At 37.4% G+C, this 24,857-nt stretch overlaps 2 protein-coding genes across 2 annotated transcripts in view; one reads left to right on the top strand and one right to left on the bottom strand.

Moving 5' to 3' along the window:
* The window catches only part of LOC134648363 (uncharacterized), a 96,345-nt gene that overhangs the window by 1,382 nt on the left and 70,106 nt on the right, over positions 1-24,857 (top strand). The window lies entirely within an intron of this gene.
* LOC134648151 (maltase A3-like) lies at positions 859-20,861 on the bottom strand. Its single transcript, XM_063502630.1, has 7 exons — positions 20,694-20,861; positions 19,554-19,733; positions 5,922-6,058; positions 4,764-5,026; positions 2,412-2,598; positions 1,677-2,054; positions 859-1,206 (listed from the first exon to the last, which is right to left on the bottom strand). The coding sequence occupies exons 1-7, from the start codon at positions 20,836-20,838 to the stop codon at positions 871-873; spliced, it is 1,626 nt and encodes a 541-aa protein (XP_063358700.1). The 5' UTR covers positions 20,839-20,861; the 3' UTR covers positions 859-870.

Below are 24,857 nucleotides of genomic sequence, written 5' to 3'. Positions count from 1 at the left end.
GTGTGACCCTTCTTGTCTAAGGTACTGGGGTTAGTTAGGGTTAGCGGAGTTAATTTGTTTTCTTTGGCGAATTTGGGTCACACGGAGGGCCGGAGGGGTGCATATGTGGACGGATTTATGTACTTCCATTTTAGTCTTTGGAACGCTTGAAGATTCGTTATTGACGATAAAAAGTTTCTAGACACGAAATCTTTAAATTTTTATTGTTTTTGCAAATTTTGCAATACAGGATAAATATTGGACTGTTTAGGTATAAATGGACAAATAACTCTGACGTTATAGGTATGTGTATTTAAATGTTTACATATATATATATATATAGTCCTCCATGTCGTATCCGACAACGGCGACCCTTACACTTTTCTCTGATGAGCACGTATATGGCTCGCAAAACCGAACTTCGTTTTAAATATCCGATCGCACTGTGCACAATTTTGTTTACATATAGGTCGTGCATTATCCTCTGATAATGAATAAAACTCGCAAAATATTTTTAACAACATGTATTTGTAAATACATTTATATGTAGGTATATACATTTTGTTAACACACTGGAGAGATAGGTACCTAAAGTATCTACGTTTCGGAATTAACACAGTATTAATTCATGTGTGTGTTAGTAATTATTTAGCGCATTTAAGACGTATGTGATCGGCCCTAGTAAGATTTTGAGTGAAATCTATGAGAAAGATCGAATTTTTTGATTATGACTGAAAGCCTTCCATTGACCATATTTAATAGGTTATAATTATGCATAAAATCATAGTCGAAAAGTTTATACGATAACGATTTGGAACTAAGGTTAAGTAGCGAATGCTACTATTGAAATTTACTAAGTTCAGGTTTGGACTTGTTGTATGCCTAAACAGTTTACAAATTACTAAAATACTTGTTTAACTTCAGCCACCCCTCATTCAGCTTATTAGCTATCTTGTCCACGGGCCCTGGCCCTCCGCAATGCCTCGGAGCTCCAGCAAGCAGCACCGTCTCTCCAGGTCCAAGTCTCACTGCTTTCTCTAATTTCACATGAGATCCAGTTGAGAAGCCCGAGCCAGCTGAGCTGGAAGCTACGGTCATTTCGGCGGGTAGACCTGGGACTGATGAAAGCTGGGCTTCGGTCTGGGACTTGCCGACGTTGGAGACTACTAGGAGACAGCCAGTGCCTCCCCATCTTAGGACTACTATGGCGTCTCCGAGGCGTTTGATCTGTAAGGCATAGATAAACCATTTCAGAGCTCTTATAAATAGTAATCTTATAGATGCTCGCACTTAAATACAACAAAAGCCGGGAATTTTGCCGTGATTGTGTGTGTTATACAATAACGAGGGATGATATTTGATAGAATTCTTATAAAATACGGCGATCACCAATAGAAACCGTATAAGATGTTTCTCACACAGAATAAACAGCAAAGATTTCTCCACGTATAACGTTATTTTAGGGATACTTAAGAGTACCCAGTGATTGCAGTGAGTTCAAGCTTCCTTGGTATTCAATTCTCACAATGATTCTTGTCAGGAAAAAAATCAAAAAGGGGTTCAACATTCATTTTGTCCCTGATCTATGTCATAAAGCGAAAACCCCCGAATCCACTCAAAAAATGATATGTTTCTTAGCTTTCATTTAATTCAATTTCGTCAATAATTATTTCATTTCATTTCATTTATTCAATTACCTCAGCATGAGGCCCAATAGCAGGACTCTTCCTCATCGCAGCCGCCACCCTCACCACTCCAACATGGCTCCCATCATTCACAAACTGCGTCTTCGCATTCGCATATCTATAGTTAGGCGCTAATGGCAACCAGGGCGTTCCAGAAGTGAACCCAGCATTCGCTGTATCATCCCAAGGGAAGGGCGCTGACGATGGCAAAGGTTGGCTTGGGAAACAGGTGTCAGATGTTGCCCATTCGAGGATAGTGTCGGCTGAGCCGAGCTCGTCTCCTTGCTGGATGATGCTGGATCCGGGGAGGACTAAGTTGAGGAGGTTGATGGCGTCAACCATGTCGCCGCCGTGTCTGGTGGTGATACGGTTTGCATTGGGGGAGCTTGTCTGGAATTGTAGATTTGTTTTGAGAGATTGCGCAGTGAAGAAAGGATTTAGGAGCGTTTGGTTTTTAAAAGTGTAGTGCATTATTGCCTATTATAAAAAATGGTTTTTTGAATCGTTAAATACAACAAATACAATACTTTAACAAGCGGGATAAAATAAAAAGATACAATAATATTACATGAAACCTAGGAATCCTTTAAAGATTATGCTCCCTGTCTCAATATCGTTCACCATTGTAAAAATTAAAACAAATATTTTAAATGATAAAAAGAAAAACGGAAGGGCCGAACTTATCACACTGTTGGCACTAAAGCTGTTGACATTATATTACGCAAAGATTCCTCAAAGTAACAGTACCTGCCAAGTCGGAACACCATCCTGAGGAGCATTAAGAATATCGGCGTAGAAAGCCACTGCCATTTGAGGAGCTGATCTTGCGGCAGATGTAAGGGCCGTACTTATGACACTGTTGGCACCTATGTTTCCATCACTGTAGTACTGTCCAGCCTCTTCTGAGGGTAGTGATGTCTCGACTATGATTACTCTGAAATGTAAACACAAAAATGATATGTCACCGCCTCGGATGTGACGCGAACTTGCGACTTGGGAACAGGAACAGTCTACCTCATACCTCATGAACCTGTATTTCGCTTTGCAAGTTGCACCAATATAAAATTCTAAATGTCAATGGGAGTTTAAAAATAGTTATTTGTACAACAAGAGATCAAAGTTTGATATTTCTTCGAGTGCTTATTTTGAGTCCCGTGCAAGCGAAAGATTCTATACTAGATTCACGAGCGTAGCGAGTAAATAACTTTGATCTCGTGTAGTTCACAAAACTTTTCACCTCAGCAGTGAGAACATATTAGAGAACCCGAAAAATTTATTCCTTCATCATCACTTACCTATTCACTCATGTTTTCTTAAGATATACCAACAATTAAGTTTTCACCTCAGCAGCTCGAACAAGAGTACTTTGCTACTTAAAAACAGTGAGCAAAATCGCATTTTGCTCATTTTGTCTCATATTTTGTATAGAATCTTTCGCTTCTCTCAAACTCAGACTCAAAATAAGCACTCGAATAAATATCAAACTTTGATCTCTTGTTGTACAAATAACTATTGTGAATGTTTGATCCTGACAACGAAGAAGAAGGAGCGGCTCTATTTTTAAAATCCTTTTATGAATATTTTTATAATGATGATGTTTGTTGGTGTATCGTATGGCAAAATGCCGGGTTAACGCGAGAAAGAAGGAAAAAAAGGAGGATATTTGATGATGTATCGTAAATTAAATTCGTAATTATCTACCTACAGTTATTTACAAAAAATGGCGCGAAAACGGGAAATTATACATACATACTTAAAGTAAAATTAGACGCCAGTTTTATTAATTACAATCAAATAATTATTTAAATCGGTATTGTAATCATATATTACTTTCACGTCATTTGTTTTTTTTTTTCACGTCATAGTTTAGAATTTAGATACACAAGCTTAAAGGCTTTAAGCTTGTGTATCTAAATTCTAATTTAACTGAGTTAAAGCACATTTAAATTATAGCCTACATGGCAGTATTAGTGACCCTGCCTGCGAAGTTTAGTACCTGTACCTCCATACCATAAGCCCAATATTTTTATTATAGTTAAGGACTGGATAAATCTATCAGATCTCCGCAAATATATTTATATATTTCTTCTGTTTAGCTATAGCTTAGCCAAAGTACATTAAATAAATCAGTATATCATATCAACGTAATGGCGGGCCACAGTCCCAAAATAATCGAAAAATCTTGTACGACCGTTTCGGGTTTCGAGCGATTGCGTCTGTGATAGATGTTGCTTACTCTGCGGAAAGGTCGGCCTTTTGTTAAAATTGTCTTTTAGGTGTATTGGATTATATTAGGTATACTGCCGTATTCGAACTTCGAGATATTCACAAGAGATGACACGTACTAGATCCATTCTAGATACGTTATAGTTTAGATTCAACTAGTTCTCTTTTGCAGCTTAATTCGGGCAACCAATGTCACTTTTACGTTAGATAGTGTTAGATATCTATTATGTGAATTGGATCTCTAAGTTACTTATATCTTGTGGAAATCCTTCAAGAGTATCTCCAGAATCGCAGAAATGTCAAATTTGACAGGTTAGATCCTAAACATATCGTAATCGTATCTTGGTGACATCTAAAAGATATCTAGTAGATGTCTATTTCAAAATCTGAATCGGGCCCATACTCTGATACTGTGAAGGCATTTCAGAACAAATAGGAGCGGTAATATTATGTGAAATATTATTTTCTTTTCATTGAGTGGCTAAATGGCTCGGTTTTACATGTATGGTTTTGCCGAACAGTTGTATATATTGTTATGTTTTGATTTGTTATAAATTATTATTATATTTAATATGGGCACTTTTTCACCGCAAGCGAGGAACGAATTTATTCGTGATATTTTTGTAACAGAAATAAAATAGAAATGTATATAGTTCATTAGATAATATGTTAATTAGAGTGATTAAGATACTTATGTCAATAACTTGCATATTTGACCACTCAATGACTAAAGGTCAAGGCTATTATTGATTGAGTTGTTTGTATTTAGAATAGATTACTGTGTATAAGTTTCTGGATGAAAAAGTACCTACTTAGCTACTCTCATTTATACAAAATATAATCAAGAGTACTTTTGTTACAAATAAAACTCACGGTGTATCCAAGTTTGAGCCTCTAGCACACGTCATGGCTTCCGCCACCATCTTCTTCAAGACCTTCAGTCCACAAGCCTGCTCCTTGAAGTCAGGGTTTAGTACCAGACCAGAAACCCCCCGACGTAGCCAGGCGCATTGAGCTGATGCTAACGCGGATGCCACGCCTTCGGAGCAGAGGTTGAGGACTGACGCGTTGTTTCGGGTTGCGAAGAATGCCTTGCGGTCTTCGTGGTACGCCCATTGGTCGATGCCGGGTTCTAGCTGGAAATAGTCGAGGTTTTAATGAACTGATTTAACGTGTTTGCCGTTTAGGTTTGTTATTATGACATTGAAGTATCAAAACTCCCATATTAACGATATAAGGATGATATCAGGGAAACTTATCCGGATAAAAATCATAAAACTTAACGAGACTGTCGAGACTGTTAGCTAATTTAAGTCTTTTAACAAATAAAACGACAAAATAAGCAAAAACAAATAAAAATTATCATTTCAGGCTTACTGGACGTTTATGAATAACGCCATTTAATTAAATCACATTTTATAGACGGGTCTATCGCGAAATTTATTTTATTACCTTTATTTGCCGACCCGCGATAGAGTCTATAAATGTGAGTGAAGATGTGCTCAAAACGCGAAAGTTTTAAATATTACATAGTCTCATTGTTAAACATAATATATATAATCCTGACCACTTCGAATGCATATATATCTACCTCTATAAACAATGCCAAAATCATATATTTTGCCCTGCTAGTATTTGAATTGGATTTCTCACTTACCTAGTTTTGTATTTTGGCCGTCTTATCTATGCGTTTATTTCGTCCCATTGTCTCATAATCATAAATGTAAGAACTCACTGTCGAAGATTTTAATTTCGGACCTATTTTGTACCTTGTCACAGTGATAATAGTATGGGGTATCTAGCGACTTTCATATTGATTGTCACTGTGACAAGGTACCAAATGGGTCATAAATTAAAATCTTCCGCCGTACCTACAGTCAGCAGCAGAAGTTGCTAAGCGGGCCAGGTGTTCAAAATGATCTTGACGCAACTTTATTGTTAAGAGAATAAGAGCGTGTCAAGGTTATGAACACCTCGCTGGCTTACCAACTTCTGCTGCTGACTGTACAAATGAATCTCTTTGTAAAGTACCTCGGGAGGTTGTTCAGGAGTTCCATCAGCCCACATAAACCAGTCTTCAAACCCGTTCACTCGGTTGGCACTGGACGTGAACCACTCTGATGCTGCACTGGCCGTTTGCAGGTCCAGGGTGCTGACCACTTTGAGTTCTGTTTTGATAGAAATAAGGCTGGTAATTGCTTAGCTGTAGCTGAATTTGCTAAACTGTTTTCATAATATTTAACACCATAATATTTAACCTAGATAAATCTAAATTTATGAATTTTAATGAATCAATGAACCCGAATTTGAATATTGATCTGAATGTTTCAAGCATAGAAAATGTTACGCAAACTAAATTCCTAGGAGTAATTCTAGACGAGAATCTGGACTGGAAGGCACAATTGGAGAACGTTGCTAACCGGATAAATAAATATGTGTTTGCACTTAAACAACTCGGTAGAGTTACTGATACCAAAACGGCAATATCCTGCTATCATGCATACGTAGAGTCCGTTTTACGCTATGGCTTAATAATGTGGGGCAATAGCACCGATTTAAATAGAGCCTTTGTCGCACAAAAAAAATGCATTCGTGCAATACACGGGATGCCACCAGGGGAATCATGCAGACCACTTTTTAAAAGGCTTGGTTTATTACCACTTCCGTCTCTTTATATTTATGAAATGTGCATGTTTGTTCATAAGCACAAACATATATTTAAAAAAGCCTGTGATAGCCATCCACGCTCTTGCCGCAATCCGGATAGACTACTTCCTGATGAACATCCGAGATTAGCTAAACATAAAAAAAGCTGCACGATAATGTGTCTTAATATGTATAATACATTACCTAATGATATGAAAACATTAAATATTATAGCATTCAAGCGAAAATTGCATCAATGGCTAAACAACTACAATTTCTATAGCACAAATGAATTCTTGGACATGAAATTTAATTAATTAGACTTGACTTGTATAACATTAATAATTAATATATTATAAATAGAGACATTATTTGTATATGTTTTGCATGATAGTTTATAAGTTTTGTACATATTTTGCATACCATTTATGGTTAAACATGAAACCTACCACCTATCGCATGAACACCGATGTACCTGGTAATGTTTATCGCAAATAAAAGATTCTTATTCTTATTCATAACATAACCAAGTTAGACACAAAAAGGTGAATATTAATTAAAAGATAGTCACTCAAACATCCCGCTAATCGTACTCAAATGATGTATTCAAGTACCAGTACGAGTCATGTGCTTTTGACTTCCATTTCCCATTTATTTTACGCATAACGGCCCCTATTCGACATGTGCAACTGTCAGATTTCGCGTCATTTGAAATTCAACTGCTGAAGTTCATTTGAAGTTCATCAAGTGCTGAAGTTCATTTGGTACAAACAATAATTTAACAAAAAACAACTTTGTTTTATTATTACTTTAAGGTTTATAATGGTTTGGTTTGGTTGTCACCTAACTGTGGATTGCTAATGTCAAATTTTGACAAGTAATGATTCCAAAGGTAGACTTGGTTCTCTATGACCTTCGGCACCATCTTGGAGTTTTTGACGTGCGAAAGGGTAATTTATAGCAAAGAGTAAAACTTTTTTTTTCAGTACGTAAGTTTACATGAATTAATGACATCTTGTGAGCGAAAGACCAACGAATGCGCTGTAGGCGATGCGGCGGCGAGTAGTGGAACTTACGTGACAATTTCCATCAATCAAAAAGGGACTACATTGCTGATGGTCGATAAAGGCTATTAATAATTGAATTTTAACAGCAAGAATGCCTTATTGACAAGCGATCTTTTTGTTAAACCCACACCTACACGTCAAATAATGCTTGCTCCACACATTCTCCTATAAACGCTCAAAATTGTAAAAAAATTAAACAATTTACTCATCACCTCTCTCAACTCAAGCTGCCTATTTCTAAACCACGTTAATAAACCACAAGTTGTACCTTAAGAGCCTCCTGTTGGAGCTGAGATTTAAATATTTTAGGTAAATATACCCGTCTCGCTAACGGAAGCGGCACCTAAAACTAATGCGATAAGGACAAGGTGAAAAATCCTGCGTAAAAATCTCAAATATCGAGGTCGAGTACGAAACCTCCTGTTTCCTGTTTACTTTTAACTGTTTCCTCCTCCAAAACTTAACCAATCGTAACCAAATTTGGAAATCTAAATGATTATGAAATTATCTGTGTCGGACCGTTTTGCTTTTTTGGCTAATTGATATCAGTTTTGAATACCACGCCTCTCATTGCGGCATAGTCAATTAGGCCATTTTGGCCATTTTTGAAGGGCTCTAGCGCCTTAAAAAACAAAAATATCAAAAAAAGCAAAACGGTCCGACACCGTTATTGACAATATTAATCTGTGTTAAAAAAATCATTGCTCTAGCTTCAAAACCCACGGAGGAAACAGTCGAGTACGTTTGTATGGAGAAATGACCACTCCTGTTGGCTCTTAACACATTTCGTAAACCACATATTCAGAAAAGTCCGTATTTTATTACTAAGTGGAACATGAATAGCTTGTATTACTTTTTTGGCATAAAAGTAATCTAAATTAGTCAAAATATTTTGACTAAATATTGCGCTACTGCTACCTACTATATAGGTACCTACTACCTTAGTAACTTGGTAACTTTGTCAGTCACCAACTATTTTGATGCTACCTACAAAGAGCATCAAAATAGTTGGTGACTGACAGGTCAGGCTTCGGTCTTGGTAAGTAATATAGTCAAATACAGTAGGTCATAAGACCTAACATTACTACCAAGACCTAAAAGTACCTATTGTTTAATATGTATCTACTCAGAGATGATTTTTAATTAAAGGAGATTAAATACATATATGTTATTCAACTACAAATAAAAAAATTAGATCTATTTCAGTTTACACATTTTTTTTCGTTCAATTTTAATAAAACATTAAAGTTTTTAAGCATTCAACTTTATTTAATTTTCTTCACTTTATTATTTTCTGATATTTAAGTAGGTATGGTGTTTCAGGTTGGTAACAGGAAATAAGAAAACCACACCTCTCCAAAAACTCTGCTGGTGATTCACATCTGTAAGTTTAAATATGAAACATGATAAAAACACTTAAATTAAAAACTTAATGTCTGGGAGACCGAGTTTTGCTCGGGAAACATATAATAACCCAAAAATGCGTTTTCCCAGAGATAAAACCTAGCTAGATCGATTTTGCGCCCCCGTAAACCTCCATATAGCAAATTTCATCTAAATCCGTTTAGAGCCGTTCCCGAGATCCCCGAAATATATATACATATAAATAAATAAATAAATTTACAAGAATTGCTCGTTTAAAGGTATTAAAAACTTATAAATAAATTATTAGCCCTAAATCCTGGTAGTGAGTGTAGTGACCTACCAAGTGCGGTAGGGTGCCCTTCTCCAGGCTGCCCGCTTGCCCCGCTGGATAAGAATGCTGATCCGCATCATCAAAAGCATACAGATATAAAGCGCTTTGACAGCTCCTCATAGAGGCAACGCGCGCTAGGCCGCACGCCATAAATCTAAGCTAAAGTCTTAAATTCGAGATCATGAACATGAAATATTGTTCGCTATAATATTAAAATCATAGGTATTAGACCTATGATTTTACTATTATAGCGAAAAGTTAGCAGGAGACGGCCGTGCCGTGGTCGTGATAGGTACAGCATGCGTGGACCAGACAAGCAAACCCTGAATTATGTCCCTACCTATTTGACTATACCTTTGTTCACCATTATGTTCACCTATGTATATTTACTCTTCTTTCCAAGATAATCATCTTTTTCAAGATGTAACCCGTATAATCGGGCTGTATAATTGCCTCAATTTTTTTTACACAAAGTTGTATGTAATCTTAATTCGATAATTAATGATGTTTTACATATTTATCATATACTATTTTGCAAATTTTTCTTGGATATTTGTACGTTGTTTATTTCGATTGACGATTACTATGACAGCGTTTTTTTTTTCTTTTTTGGCATTTACTACAGTAGCCAGTGTCATGTCGATATAAAAACACTTTAAAAATGGAAAGGTTGAGTCCTCAATACAGTGACATTATAACTCAAACAAGAACCATCCAAAGGGGGGTGGGGGGAAATTTCGTTATCTGCCTCTCTATCACTCTTGCATATACGAGCGAAATTTAATGGTGGTAGATAACGAAATTGGTATCGCGGCAGGCCCTCTTTAAACAAACCGCCTTGATTCATCAATGTTATATTTATTAGGAACAAACGTTGACTGCCGACTGTTCTATATATTATACTACTCTTTGCTGCCCACTTCTAGCGCTGGCGGTACACCGCGAAAATCAGTAAAATGCTGCAAATGGTGTTAAAGGTCTGAAAATCGGTACGATTGATCTTTAGGACATTTGAAACAATTTGACCCGAAGCGCCAACAAATAAAAAAAACGAGAGGAGTTATGACGTCATGTTTTTTTGTATGAAATAAAAAAAAATGTTTAGAAACCTATCGTGTATGGTATTAAACGAAAGGGCTTTCTGAGCCAATGCTAAAAATATATCACATAGTTACATTTCAGTCATTTTGTTTAAATTATAATAAAAATAGTTTTCAAAACATACCAAGTTTGGGCTTCTCCAGATACAATACCATAATTTTTTTTTTGTAAAATATACCTCAAATTATCCCTAATATCCTCATATCTAACCCTAATAAAGCAATTTTGAAATTATTTACATTTAGGTTTTTTTTTTAATTTTTCAATTTTACAAAGTGTAATAATAGCCCTGCCGAATTACTCAATACGAGTAATACTGTCATTCGGGTAAAATAAGAGTATTGAAACTTGCTTTTTCTACTCCCGTACTTTTATTTGTCATTTAAAGGGTCGTGCACACACCTTTAAACCCCTAACTTATAGTTATCAACACAAGTCTTTAGTCTATTCCCCAAAAAAAATATTTGTGCATACACGCAGTATCTTTTTGGCACTTTTACGATACTTCGTGTAATCACCACTTAAAAAATATTGTATGGAATACATTGTTTCCAATCTAATTTTAATTGTCATTTCTGACAGATGAGTAAACCATATACATGTTTTGGTTAATGGTACGATTATTTTCATCTTTATAGGGCTGTATCTCCTAAACCGTGCGTCGTAGCACAAAAATAATCAAATTTTCGTTCCCCTTTGAAACTCCTAAGTAATATTTAGAAAACACAAAAAACAAAAAAATAAAGATTTTTTTTTATAGGGTTGTATCTTCTAAACCGTGCGTCGTAGCGCAAAAATATTAAAATGTTCATTCCTCTGTAAGAAACCCTAATTAATATTTAAAAAAAACACAAAAAAGAGATTAAAAAACACAAAAAAAAAATTTATAATGCTGTATCTCCTAAACCGTGCGTCGTAGCGCAAAAATAATCAAATTTTCGTTCCCCTTTAAGGAACCCCTAAGTAAGATTTAAAAAACACAAAAAAAGAAAAAAAAAAGAATAAAAAAGAAAAAGAGGAAGAAAAATATTTATAGGGCTGTATCTCCTAAACCGTGCGTCGTAGCGCAAAAATAATAAAATTTTCGTTCCCCTTAAGAATCCCACGCACTGAACAACCTATCACATTAGGACATGAAACAATCATCATCATCCATTTTTATTATTATTTCATTGCATTTCAAAGTAAGTGCTTGGTCGTAGAAAAAGTATTGTATGCAACGTTGTTTAACTGAGTCAAAAAATACTAGTGGCGTCTTTATTAACAATTTTCGGTTGTTGTTTGTTGTTATTGTTACTCACGCCACTCGCCTTTTTTGACCTCTCTTAAACAACAGTTGCATAAAATACTATTACATGTTCCTTTGGTAATATCTAAGCTTTAAGTAAGAAAAAGTTATGATGAGTGGGGGGCGGAGAACTCGGGAAAGGGGGGACGTTAAAGGTGAGTTTTTTCGGTTAATTCTTTCTTAATTATTACATAGACAATTTTTACTACGACTTATAGATTCCGAGATATAAGCGACTTTCTGAAAAAAACCGTTATATATTAATTTTATGCTTTCATAGATCACACTATGTAAAATTGAAAAATAAAAAAAAAACCTAAATGTATATAATTTCAAAATTGCTTTATTAGGGTTAGATATGAGGATATTAGGTATAAGATTAGAGGTATATTTTACAAAAAAAAATTTGCCGTATTGTATCTGGAGAAACCCAAACTTAATTGGTATGTTTTGAAAATTATTTATATTATAATAAAAAAAAAATACTGAAATGTAATGATGTGATATATGTTTGGAATCGGCTCCTAAAGCCCTTTCGTTTAATACCAAACACGATAGGTTTTTAAACAATATTTTTTTATTCCTTACAAAAAAAGATGACGTCATAACTCCTCTCGTTTTCTTTTTATTTGTTGGTGCTTCGGGTCAAATTGTTTCAAATGTTCTACAGATCAATCGTACCGATTTTCATACCTTTAACATCATTTGCAGCATTTTACTGAATTTCTCGGTGTACCGCCAGCGCTATATAGGTATACTTGGTCAACCAGATCTTGACAGTAGACAAAGGCGGCAATTTTGAAAAATGTAGGCGCGAAGGGATATCGTCCCATGGAAGATTTGAATTTCGTGCCTTTTTTTACTGACAAGATTTGGTTGACCAGCTATATACATATTATACTACTCTTTGCCTACGCCTTTGTTTTAAACTTTTTTTTAACAAGTTTTCACAGACAATTAAAATTTGACATAGACACATCAAGGCGGTTTGTTTACAAAGGGGCCTATCGGGAAGTGCGAAAATCGAAACTCAGCTATTTGCCTCTTTATCGCTCGAATATGCAAGAGTGATAGAGAGGTTAGATAACAAAATTTCTAATTTCTGACTGTATTTTTCTTTAAATATTTTCAAATATAATTAAGTTGCGTTGTTTTATCACAAAGTTAAAAAGACTTAAAAGACCACTGTTTGTATCATCACCATCAGATCAGCTCGATGGTAACCATAAAAATATTGTATTGTCACCCATATTACATATTATGTACTTATGTAAATTTTCAGCTTCATTGAACACCCGAGAAGTGGGTCAAATCTAGACACGCGGTAGCGTGTCCAGCCAAGTTCAAAGAAAAAGGAACTGGCGACGCAGCAACCGTGTGTAATATTACACGAACCATTTCGAGCTACTTTTGACCCCTTCACAACTTGAAACCTACTTAACCTACACACATGAAATTTGGCACATGTATTCAAGTCCCTTAGCTTGTTCAAAATACACTATTTCATAAACATAGCTCAAACAGTTATTGATAAATTAACGTTTAAAAACCGGCATTTTTGTGACTGACTGACATATAGATCAAAAACCTAACCCACTTCCAGGTGACCTAGAAACTTGAAATTTGGCATCAAGGTAGACTATTAGGTGTATATAGAAGGAAAAATGTGAAAATTGGAAATGATTGATATTTTGATGGAAAAAATAATAATTAATACTTATAGACCAAAAACCTAACCCACTTCTAGATCACTTAGAAACTTGATATTTGGCATCAAAGTCGACTATTAGGTGCATATAGAAGGAAAAATGTGAAAACTGGAAATTATTGATATTTCGATGGAAAAAAAATAATTAATACTTATAGACCAAAAACCTAACCCACTTCTAGATGACTTAGAAACTTGATATTTGGCATCAAGGTAGACTATTAGGTGCATATAGAGGGAAAAATCTGAAAACTGGAAATTATTGATATATCGATGGAAAAAAAAAATACTTATAGACCAAAAACCTAACCCACTTCTAGATTACTTAGAAACTTGATATTTGGAATGAAAGTAGACTATAAGGCGTATACAAAAGAAAAAATGTGAAACTGAAACTTTTTGACAATTAACCGCGCGTTAGCGAGGGTCTCCTTTTCAGCTTAGGCAAACTGCTTTCATGATGAATACTATAGTAATTTCTGTACAAAAAGTAATGATATCCCAACAAAAACATAAATGTGAAATGAGAGCCAAGTTCAATATTGAGAATATGTGTCGTTGTTAAATCGCCGACAAAAGAATTGAGATCTATATGGGTGCCAAGTTCTGTGCTGTGTAGAAAATCCTGAAATTATAAAGGATTTGTCTTGGCTAGTTTTTAACAACAAACCAAGTTTTTGAAAAACTAACAGAAAAATATATATTACCTATATGCCTATACGTAAAAACTAGCCAAGACAAATCCTTTATAATTTCAGGATTTTCTACACAGCACAGAACTTGGCACCCATATAGATCTCAATTCTTTTGTCGGCGAGTCAACAACGACACGTATTCTCAATATTGAACTTGGCTCTCATTTCACATTTATGTTTTTGTTGGGATTTAATTTGCATGATTTGATTGGAACCACATTGGAACAGACAGACAACCAACGGGACAGATGAAACTAAGTAAAAGCTTGAAAAAATGTGGCTTTTTCAATTTCTATTGCAACTTCAGATGAAAACGGGGTTTCTATTGTTTCCCAGATAGTTTTAAGCCATAATGTATTGTTTGCTCGAATTTTCGTTAGTCATAATTCATTTGGTTCAGAAACGCGTCACTTTTCAGGATTGCCATAAAACAAATCTAACCTAACCTAACCTATCTATAGGATAACCTAACTAAAATCTTGAAATGTTAACGGTTTCAGTTTTATGAGTAATGATAATATGACAAACAATACATTATGACTTAAAACTTTATAGGAAACAACGGGACCCCATGAAAACGTCCTTATTGAAGCATAAGGACCCTTAGTTTATGGAAAGCCACATATAACAACCAATTCGAGGCTACTAGGTGGCAAAATACGACTCAATACGAGTAGGTAGGTCAAATACACGAGAGTAAGGATTTATATTTGGCCAAATATTCTTGTGACAAAGTTATTCTTCCTCGCGTTATCTCGATTTTGCCACGGATCATGAGAACCTATTGTTCGCTTGACAATTAATCTCAAGGATTGGCGTAGGCACTAGTTTTTCCGAAAGCAACTGCCATCTGACCTTCCAACCCAGAGGGTAAACTAGGCCTTATTGGGATCTGTTAGGCTGTTAAAGTTTAAAGTTACCTACTCGTAAGTCTCGTAACACAACATATAAGTTTCACATAACAAAATTACTTACATATATATATATATATATATATATATATATATATATTATGTACCTAAACATATTACTTTTCTAAAAAAAGGACTGAAATCTAGTGCTGCGAAGAAACGGCATTTTTGTTCGGCTTTTTTGTTGCTATTTTGGCATATGGATACATGGTAGAAGAAGTAAGTATGGAATCCTCCTCCGTTTTGCGTGGTCCGACGCACCTGGCCGGGTTTTCGCGATTTTCCGTCAATGTCTGTCAATACCTTATTTTTTACGAACACCTAAAATAATAAGTTTAAAATTAATCTCAATGTCTCCAGTTTGCTGTTCATTCAAACTGACAAAATCCAAATTTCTGAGGCAATATACGACCGCTGTCTTATATAAGCCATTAAAATTCATCATGAATAACCCCACGTTGCGTTGTTATAAATTTAATTAAATAAATAATTATTGTATTTAATTTATAACAACTAATTAGGCATAGCGTCCAATTTAGAATATGACACAGGCACTAGTTCTTACGAATTTTACCTTAATTTATTAATCAAAGGACCTGAGGTAAAAGTGAGAAGAGGTTAATAAGCAGATGCACCAGCTAGTCGCCGACGCTCCGCTTCCCCCGGGATTAGCCCTTAAGCCTGCACCTAACAGACTGGCTCATAGGGGGCTATGAGCTTGCTGTTGCGTCAATTTTCATTTTTAGAAAAAAAAACTAGTCTACTAACTACTAACAACACAATAAATGCTTATTTTGCCGCATTCTTCACTATCTCTCCCTATTTCACTGCCATCTAACCCAGAGGACAAAAATATAGCTTATTGTGGCTACTGGCTACTCCGTCTTCCTCATGACTCATGATATTTTACTTCACCATAAAGTAATTGGTGTAATATCAAATGATATTTTTCACACAAGTTACAAGAAGTTCATTGCTAAGAGCCGGGGTTAGGACCCACGACGATTGGTTTAAAATTTAAACTTTATATATAATTTGTTACCTAGTAATTATACTAAATCTGTTTTCTTTTTGACATTTAGTGGTATATGTATTGCTGTATGTTTATTGTCAAGTTTTTTTTTAATTCTGGACAATTGTCATATATTCGTTTTCATGATAGATCTACACCAACGCAACTGCATGTCATGTTCTTGCGGTTTATTTTTATAACGCCAAGATCGAAATTTGACTGTTAACTCCATCTTGCGTCGAGTAGGGGAATCAAAAAACTATAGAAAATAGAAATGCAGTTTACTCTATGCCATAGAATCCCCTTTTAAATGTCATAAATCCAAACATGGCGGCCATACCAATAGACAACCAAGTCTAGCGATGAAATGATTTGTTTACATGAGATTCACTGACAGGTGACACACTTTACCTATTCGACAACCCATGATTGTTCAGATTCAAATGAACTTCAACATGCGACGTCAAAAGTGGCATGTCGAATAAGGCCCAACTCATACTAAAAAAGTTTTGGACCCAAATGCCCTAGTGGTTGCCACTGCTCCAAGAGTTCTTTACTACTGTCATGTTATTGGTTGTGAGTTCCGGGTGTGTCAGGACGTCTAATTCAGGATCAAACACTGCAATTGCCGCCTTGACTGTCCCTTCGCTATGGTCTGAATTTTGGTAGATCCTTACTCCCTGGCATCCCCGCATCCTCCCTAACGCTCCCACATACGGCTCCTGGAGGAGGGCTACAGCTGTTTTGCGATTCTTTGCACCTAATAGCAGTTCACTGGTCGCCAGTTTACTGCGCTGGAGGTTGGCTTGCGTTATGTTGTATACATGGGTGCCTTTAGCAGTATGCTATAGTTGACCTAGCTATAGCATCCCACTTTTTTCGTATTTGGCAATCCTCGCTGAAGGCATTGTGTTCTGCGTTTTCTATTTTTGCTTTGGTGCAATTTATACATGAGGGAGGCACATCCGCGAGATAGTTTGGGCACTCGCTCCACAGGTGCGGGTCCCCGCAGTGACTGCACAAATCTTCTGATTCTTTGCAGAACCGCTTGCTGTGTCCGTATCCTAAACAGCGGGAACACTGTACCAACGGGGATTGGTCCTCCACCCTTATGCGTTGGAGATCAATGTGTACGGTTCCTATCCTGGTGACCCTTTGCCATATGGTCGGTGACACACTAATTACGACGTGTGTAGTGTGGGGGTTTCTCGCTCGCCTTCTATATTTTATGAGTACTCGATCTTCCCTCTCGTCGAGGTCACGGAAGACGTCCCGGTTCTGGTTCCTTATAGCTTTCATAATGTCTTCATCTGTGTTTACCTTGAGAACACTTTTAAGGACCAGGAGCGGGTCCTTATTTTTAATTTCCTCCACGTTGAGGTCGACCGCATCCTTCCCTAGCTTCTCTTTCAACTTGTCCCTTTCATCCCTTGTCCCAAAGCCTATTATTATTTTTCTATCCTTCGCCTTTCGCACTTTTTCTACTTTAACCCATCCTTCTTTAGCATCTATAGCTTCCCCGACCCTATCCAGTACCTCTTCCCCGGTTTTCTGCTCATCCTTTGAAGTGACGATGACGGAGTGCAGGGCCTTTCGTTCCGTCGTCATATTTTTATTTTGCGTGGCCATTTGAGACGCGGCTATGCTGGCATATGTCGGTAACGTCACTTTCTCTAGCGTTTCCTTTTGCTTTTCCAGGGTCTCTCTCAATTCCTCTATCTTCCTGTTGTTTTCTTTCAATACTCTGGTATTTTCTTCGATTTTTTCCAGTATCTCAGTTTGTTTCGGGCAGGCTTGACTGACTGTGAAGGTTGTGTTGCTGCTGCTTGGCTCCTTGATTTCTTCCCCGGGTTCTTCATTTCTCTCCCTTCGCTCCCCTTTTTTAGCGTCTGCTTCGGCTTCTTTCACTAACTGAAAGAGGCGGTCCAACGCTGCCAGCACTTCCGTTTTGATCACGGTTGCTGTGTTCCTTGAGTTGTTCATGTGCAGCTTTCCCTTTGTCAGGCATGCTCTCGCTTCGCAAACCCTGTCTTTATATTGCCTTTTTTGCGGGCTCAGGGTGCTTAACGGCGTTTTATTTGCGTCTCGCGACTTTTCCTGCTCAGCAGGGCCTGCCTGCTTCGTTGCGCTGGTCGGAGTGGTTTTGCTTTTGACGGCCTCCCACTCTGTTATACTACGCCTTACGTTCTGGTCCTGGGGTTTGATGTTTTGCGGCGATTTGTCGCCTGCTGTCTTTTTGGCGGGGGTTCTAATTGGAGGCATATTGAAGCTGTAAAAGGGCTTCTAGAGCAATGAAGTCAAATACAAGATGTAATAAAATACTGTCAAACAAAAGGTATAACTAATCTAACACAGAAATAGAAAAAAGAACAACAAATAAGACAATTATAAAATTTGTAAAATGTCGACTCTATGTAGAGTCAGTCTAGCGACTATAGTGTCGGTCTGCTGTCGGTTTTTATTGTATGAATATAGAGTCTCAGACTCTGTCAATTAGCTATTACAATTTTTCTCTATATGTATAGAGCCGTTAAACTTAGTTCTAAAAATGAGCAGTCCGTAGTGTCTTAAAAATCTAATGCTTTATTACAAACTAACCTATAGTAGCGCTTCGGAGAACTGTGCAGCGGCCCGGGGCTCCGTGAAGGTCGGTCGTGTATTCTTGGTCGGTCGTGTAGTCGCTCTGCTCCACCGATGGCGCACTTTGGAGCGCGATGGCGCGAGTTTGAGCAGGTGGCGCCAAACGGAGCGCAATGGCACACTCTGGAGCGTGAAGGCGCCCTGCTGCAGTTGGGCGCAACGGCGCGTCTCGGCGCGTAACGGCGCAAATTGGAGCACGTTGGCACACGTTGGAGCGCGACTGCTCACCGCCACAGCTGGCGCACGGAGCGCAGAGGAACACTGGGAGCGCGATGGCGCACCCCGGAGCGCGACGGCGCACTGTCGCAGCTGGGCGCAACTGGGCGCAATGGCGCGTCTCGGCGCACAACGGAGCAACTCGGAGCACCTCAATCTCATTTCCGTACTCAAAAAGGCAAATATCTATTGAAATTTAGTAAAATCACTCTTCGATTTAATAAATTCAAATCCCTGGCAATGTATCGTGTTTTAATCTGTTTACGTCGTATTGTGTCTGACATAAATCTGCATTTCCGTTACGCTTGTTAATCACTGTAATTGTATTATTGACGACCCTTCTTAGTACTTTTGTGCTGGTCATATCGCACTCGTGCGACAATGACTCGTAATACCTATGGTACAGAACATAGATATTTACGAGCAGGAGGCTGTTAAAAATTTTCAAGTACTAACACTACTGTCCAAAAATAAGAAGAGATGTGGAAGTATATTTGTGCTAACCAACAGCATCTTACTCTTTGAATAGGTACGCCAGAAAATGCCAGGAAGTTGAGTTTGATGATATTATGTTATGAAGGAGATGTCTTCCTGCTATTCGAATCATAGCGCAGGTCGGGCCGGGTCAAGTACAAGGACCCTGGTCTATCTATAGCAGCCAGGGCTTGTGTCTTTGTGCTTACCTAGAGTCTTGGCCTTCTCCAGAAACTGAGTGAAGGCATCCAGCCCTCCATAGCGCTGGTCTATCGCTCCCAAGTCAATGGTACCAGGTTTGGAGCAGTCGGGACTCTTGGTGCTGAGGGGAGACAGGATGATGGCGTCTGCTCCCAGAGCTCGGACGTAGCTCATCTGTTTTGTCGCTCCTTTAATAAATAAATAAAAAATCTATTTGTAGAGTCTGTCGTACAATGTGCTATCATTATTTTCCCTTGAACTCGTCAATTTAATTAACATTCATTGGTTTTAAGAAGATATATTCAATAATCAGTAGAAAAACTTATTTGATGTAAGCAGTTATGAGCTCTTTTCAAAATGGGGCATACCATGGTGGTTATGATGAGATGAACCATTATGGAAAGAGCGTATAACTGCTTAATAGCATATTAGGAGAATGTAGTATACAATTTCTTCTATCAAACTATGCCATTATTGTCACCTGGTCACAAAATAACACTAAGATATTTAGCCATAATACACATTAGATCACTATTGTCTATCATTATCCAAGTTTAGCCTCACTGAAGATCCCCAAGTTCGTCACCATCGCCATCTTTGAAAGAATCCACCAGCACCCTAATAAACTGCACTATTCCACAATGGTGCCGTTTATCCCACAGCATTACCTACATCGAATAAGGCGAGTATCCCTCCCTAACCTACCTCTTACATCCCACAGAACATTAATATGTTCTGTGTTACATCCCAATCAACAAAATTGTAGACGGAGGAATTACTTGAGCTTTAGGAAAACTAGGTACCTTTAAACGTTGAGATTTCAATTTGCCGAAAAGAAACACTGGGCCCTAATAATTTCTTCCCTATACTTAACCTCACCTTGAAGGTCCCAAGTCCGTCACCGTCGCCATCTTTGAAAGAGTCCACAAGCACCCTGTAATACACCGCACTGTTCCACCATGGCACAGTCTATCCTACAGCGGTACCTACAACTAATAAGGCTAGTTTCCCTCCCTAACTTACATCCATTATCTACCAATCAACAAAAATTGTGGACGGAAGAATTTGTTGAGCTCTAGGACAACTACCTTTAAACCTTGAAAAGAAACACTGGGCCCTAATCATTTCTTCCCTATACTTAACCTCACCTTGAAGGTCCCCAAGTCCGTCACCGTCGCCATCTTTGAAAGAGTCCACAAGCACCCTGTAATACACCGCACTGTTCCACCATGGCACCGTCTGTCCCGCAGCGGTACCTACAACGAGCACGAGTGTCACCAGCCACATCGTCATGGACAATGATTCGACCTCGACTTTGTTCTCATATAGTGATGGGATATTAGATTGCACATTTGCGCTTGATTGAATATGGCATTTGACTGTATTTAAAAAAAAATTACACCATACATGAAATAAAGCACCGACAGCAGTTATTTTTAGACACAATTTCTATTTTAAAACCCGTATAAAACTATAAAGAGTAGGTAATTTGATTGTAGCGTCACATGCTAGTGTTTCATATAAATTCCATAGTAGCAAAATCGTTTTGACAGTTCGAAAAAAGAAACTGATTTGACTAGTAGTCAAATACCCTATTAACTCACATTTTTTAGACGGGTCTATCGCGAATTTATTTTATTAACCGATTGGGAACGTGCGAAGTCGGTGGAGGGGGAAGTGGCGCTGATCGTCACAAACACAGGTAATCTTATGGAATGTCCGAGATTAGTACTAGCGGCAGCCGCTTGAACTAATTGTACTCCATAAGATTTAACGTAGAAAGTCCGACAATATGAGGGCAGCACCAGTCGTGCAAATAGCGAATAGACCCGTCTATTAATGTGAGTTAATGTGTTCAAAACGCGAAAGTTGTAAATATTATATAAGGGACTTGTAATAATAAGCCATTGTTACAATTTTTTTATTTTAATACTGTTCGTTATTCAGAAAAAAATCTTCCCTCTTAAAAGACTATTATAGTATAGCATACCACTGCCGGGCTAAGGCTCCCTTAATTAAATTAGGAATTAGGGTTGAATTAGGAGAAACTTTATGTAGGTATATATAACAACTGTAATCTGACCCTATTCACGCAAATAAATAATTTATGATTTAGATCTCCACAACTCCCGCAGATTTGCGACCTAAGGGGCTAACCGCGAAAACCGAAATTCGCAAATTGCGGGGCTCTTTCTCTTTTACTCCAGTGAAGGCGTAATTAGAGTGACAGATAGGTAGCCTGTTTCCGGCCAATTAATTATTTAATTGTTAAAAATAATAAAAAATGCTACTACAATTTTAACATCTTTCACACAAACTTTCAACTTCACGCAAAGAGCTAACAGCAACTGGAAAGACTATTCAATTGAATTCTCGCTAACCGTTTTGTCGTATATCAAGTTCCAAATTAAATCCGGTTTTTCATTAATGTGTGGTGGCCCAAATTAGGTCAAATACCAATTCCACGTACGACCTTCACTCCACTTCCAAACACCAAGTTAATGCCGCCGCTCGTTAATAACCCTGCCAGGACCGCGCGTTTCTTGTAGACTCGCAACCATTCGCCCCCTTGTTAGACCCAAAAATATCGATACTTGAGTGATATCGATATCGATACTTTTCTTTAGATGATTATTTTTTTAACTGACTTAGAAAATTCGATGATTGTCATTAAAGTAAGGTATATATAAGTAGCTAAATTAAATTATACTCACCCGATTTCCAAGCACCCTAAAAAACAAGAAATACCTATGAGTATGTGATGCAGTAAGTGATGTAAATTGAGAAAAAAAAGCAAATAAACAACGCTGATTCGATGTTAAATTTTTGTTTAGTTACAAAAATTTCGAAGGAAATTCTTATCTTTTTCATACAACTAAGGATTTTATAGCAAAATACCAACTTATGAGAAAAAAGACTACATGGACTCCGGTTGTTTCTTGTAGACAACCACGTCGACGAACGTGTCTCGCTGTTTCAGTCAGTCTCGGTACAAAAAGTGCTGAGGTTGACTGAAGTAGAAAGACAAATACGAATGTTTCCGAGAAAATACGATGGAAAACAATTATGCACTACATCTGTATCACTAGGTATCACTATCACTGCATAGTATAAAACAAAGCCGCTTCCCGCTGTCTGTCTGTATGTATGTATGCTTAGATCTTTAAAACTACGCAACTGATTTTGATGCGGTTTTTTTAATAGATAGAGTGATTCAAGAGGAAGGTTTATGTATAGTTTATTAACCCGTGCAAAGCCGGGGCGGGTCGCTAGTTATCGATATTTTGTATAGACTTGCGCAGCCCTACTCCGGCTATTACGCTCCGGTCAGAAACAATCGGCAAACGACAGGAACCCGATGACTGATGGCTTTAGTGATGTTGATGACTAACCGAAAATTATAAAAACGTGGTTGCTTTAGATAGATATAATATAAGTACAGTCAGCAGCAGTAGTTGCTAAGCGGGCGTGTTGTTCAAAATTATCTTGACGCGCTCTTATGTCGCGTCAAGATCATTTTGAACACGTCGCCCGCTTAGCAACTATTGCTGCTGACTGTACACGTATCGGTATCATCGTTGAGGTCACACAACAACATGTCATAATGACATCAGTATTTATTTTTGAAATTAGTGTTCTTTTTCGTACTGTGTAGGTACCCCTAAGAATATGTGGAGTGTAAATTACATTCGATAGCGTGACGTGACGCGTTTGCGTTAAGTGACATTTTGTATGGGATTTTGAGTTTCCAAAACGTCCCGCTTGGCGCGCTGTTGTAAATCCCATACAAAAAATAGACAACGCAAATGCGAACGCACGTCACGCTATCGAATGAAATTTAGGCAATTCAACAGCCAACTATAAGATTGACGTAAAAATTTTGCTATAGTTTGGTATTGGTACAACCATTTTGTATCAATTTTAGCACAAAATAGAATTGTGGTAATGGTACGTAGCTAACTTTTTCTATATGATTTATTTTTCAGTGAACAATTTGGAAGCCATTAGCTTCAGCGGTATCCATCACTGGCCTGTAATTACGAGAGACAAATTACGCGAGGAGCCAGTGTTACGCGTCTACACTGTAATTAACTATTTAGTTGGCTCGTGTTGTGTACAGTTAAAATTAGTTGCTAACCCTATACATTAAGTACATGAAGTCCTTTCACATGACGCTTTTATACTTGGTCAAGCTAATCTTGTCAGTAGAAAAAGGCGGCAAATCTGAATAATCGCGGGTTAGCAACACTACGTTTGGATTTGTCGAAAATCGCGTGTCATTTTTAATGTCTTATCTGTGGAACTATTTTGTTTACATTTTATCGTTGTTCGATGTACATTGCTGATTTTTGTTCGTTTCCTAGGAATACCATACTTTGGTTTGCTTTACATTGCTACTGACATATCCTGCTTGACAGACTACAATTCCCGCACTCATTCGGCTAATTTCCGTTGTCAAATAACCGGTACCCCAATTTGAATCGTCCCATAATCGGTTACCGGTATGAACCTACGCAGAGTATTCGGTCCATCACTGGGTAATTGCACAAATGACAGGGCGACTAATTAAATACTTATGTGTAATTGCTGATGAGCGTAAGGCTGGTTACACATGGGGGAAGTAATCGCGCCTTTGTTATAAAAACAATACTGCTTTGAAGCCAAAATGGTCATTTTTTTTGGTAAAATGCATAACGACTTTGAATTCTAGCAGTGTTCTCTACACTGAAATAAGCTTACAAAATGGCTTCGCTTAAAAATTTAGGTGACATTAGAATGTACGTACGTTCAAATTGGCCTCATAGGTGCAGAAATTTAGAGCCTATTCGATTTCTAAGATAACATCGGTTATACTGCCGGTATTACTTCGTCCTACTTTTGGTAGGTAAATTGTATAATACGTAGAGTAACTTTATAGGTAAATGTGTGTCATTAGCCGAATTGTGTACGGAACGGGATCGAGTTAGGGGCCATTTGTTTTATTGTATAATGTATGTTTTCATGTGAAGCGTTTCAGGCCGCGAAAGTTGGATAATTTCCTTCGTATGCAAATAGACATAAATAATTCCTTGCTTATAAACTACTAACGTCTATCCATAGATTGGTAAAACATAGAACATAGAGCTTATTGTCATCTCTTTAGGGGTTAAACATAATAAATCCTTTCTTAGAGTCCTACAACTTTTGAACAATCTACAAATAAAATTACGATTATTTTCGTATAAGAAGGTAAGTTAATTAGCCAAATAAAGGATACATTTAATGTCAAGTGAGGCACTTTAATGATATTCTATCTCCTTTCTATACCTTAC

The sequence above is a fragment of the Cydia amplana genome, chromosome 5 (assembly GCF_948474715.1).
Source record: "Cydia amplana chromosome 5, ilCydAmpl1.1, whole genome shotgun sequence".
NCBI classification, from domain to species: domain Eukaryota; kingdom Metazoa; phylum Arthropoda; class Insecta; order Lepidoptera; family Tortricidae; genus Cydia; species Cydia amplana.
The sequence above is the reverse complement of the archived record's forward strand: the minus strand, read 5'-3'. Positions and strand labels throughout refer to the sequence as shown.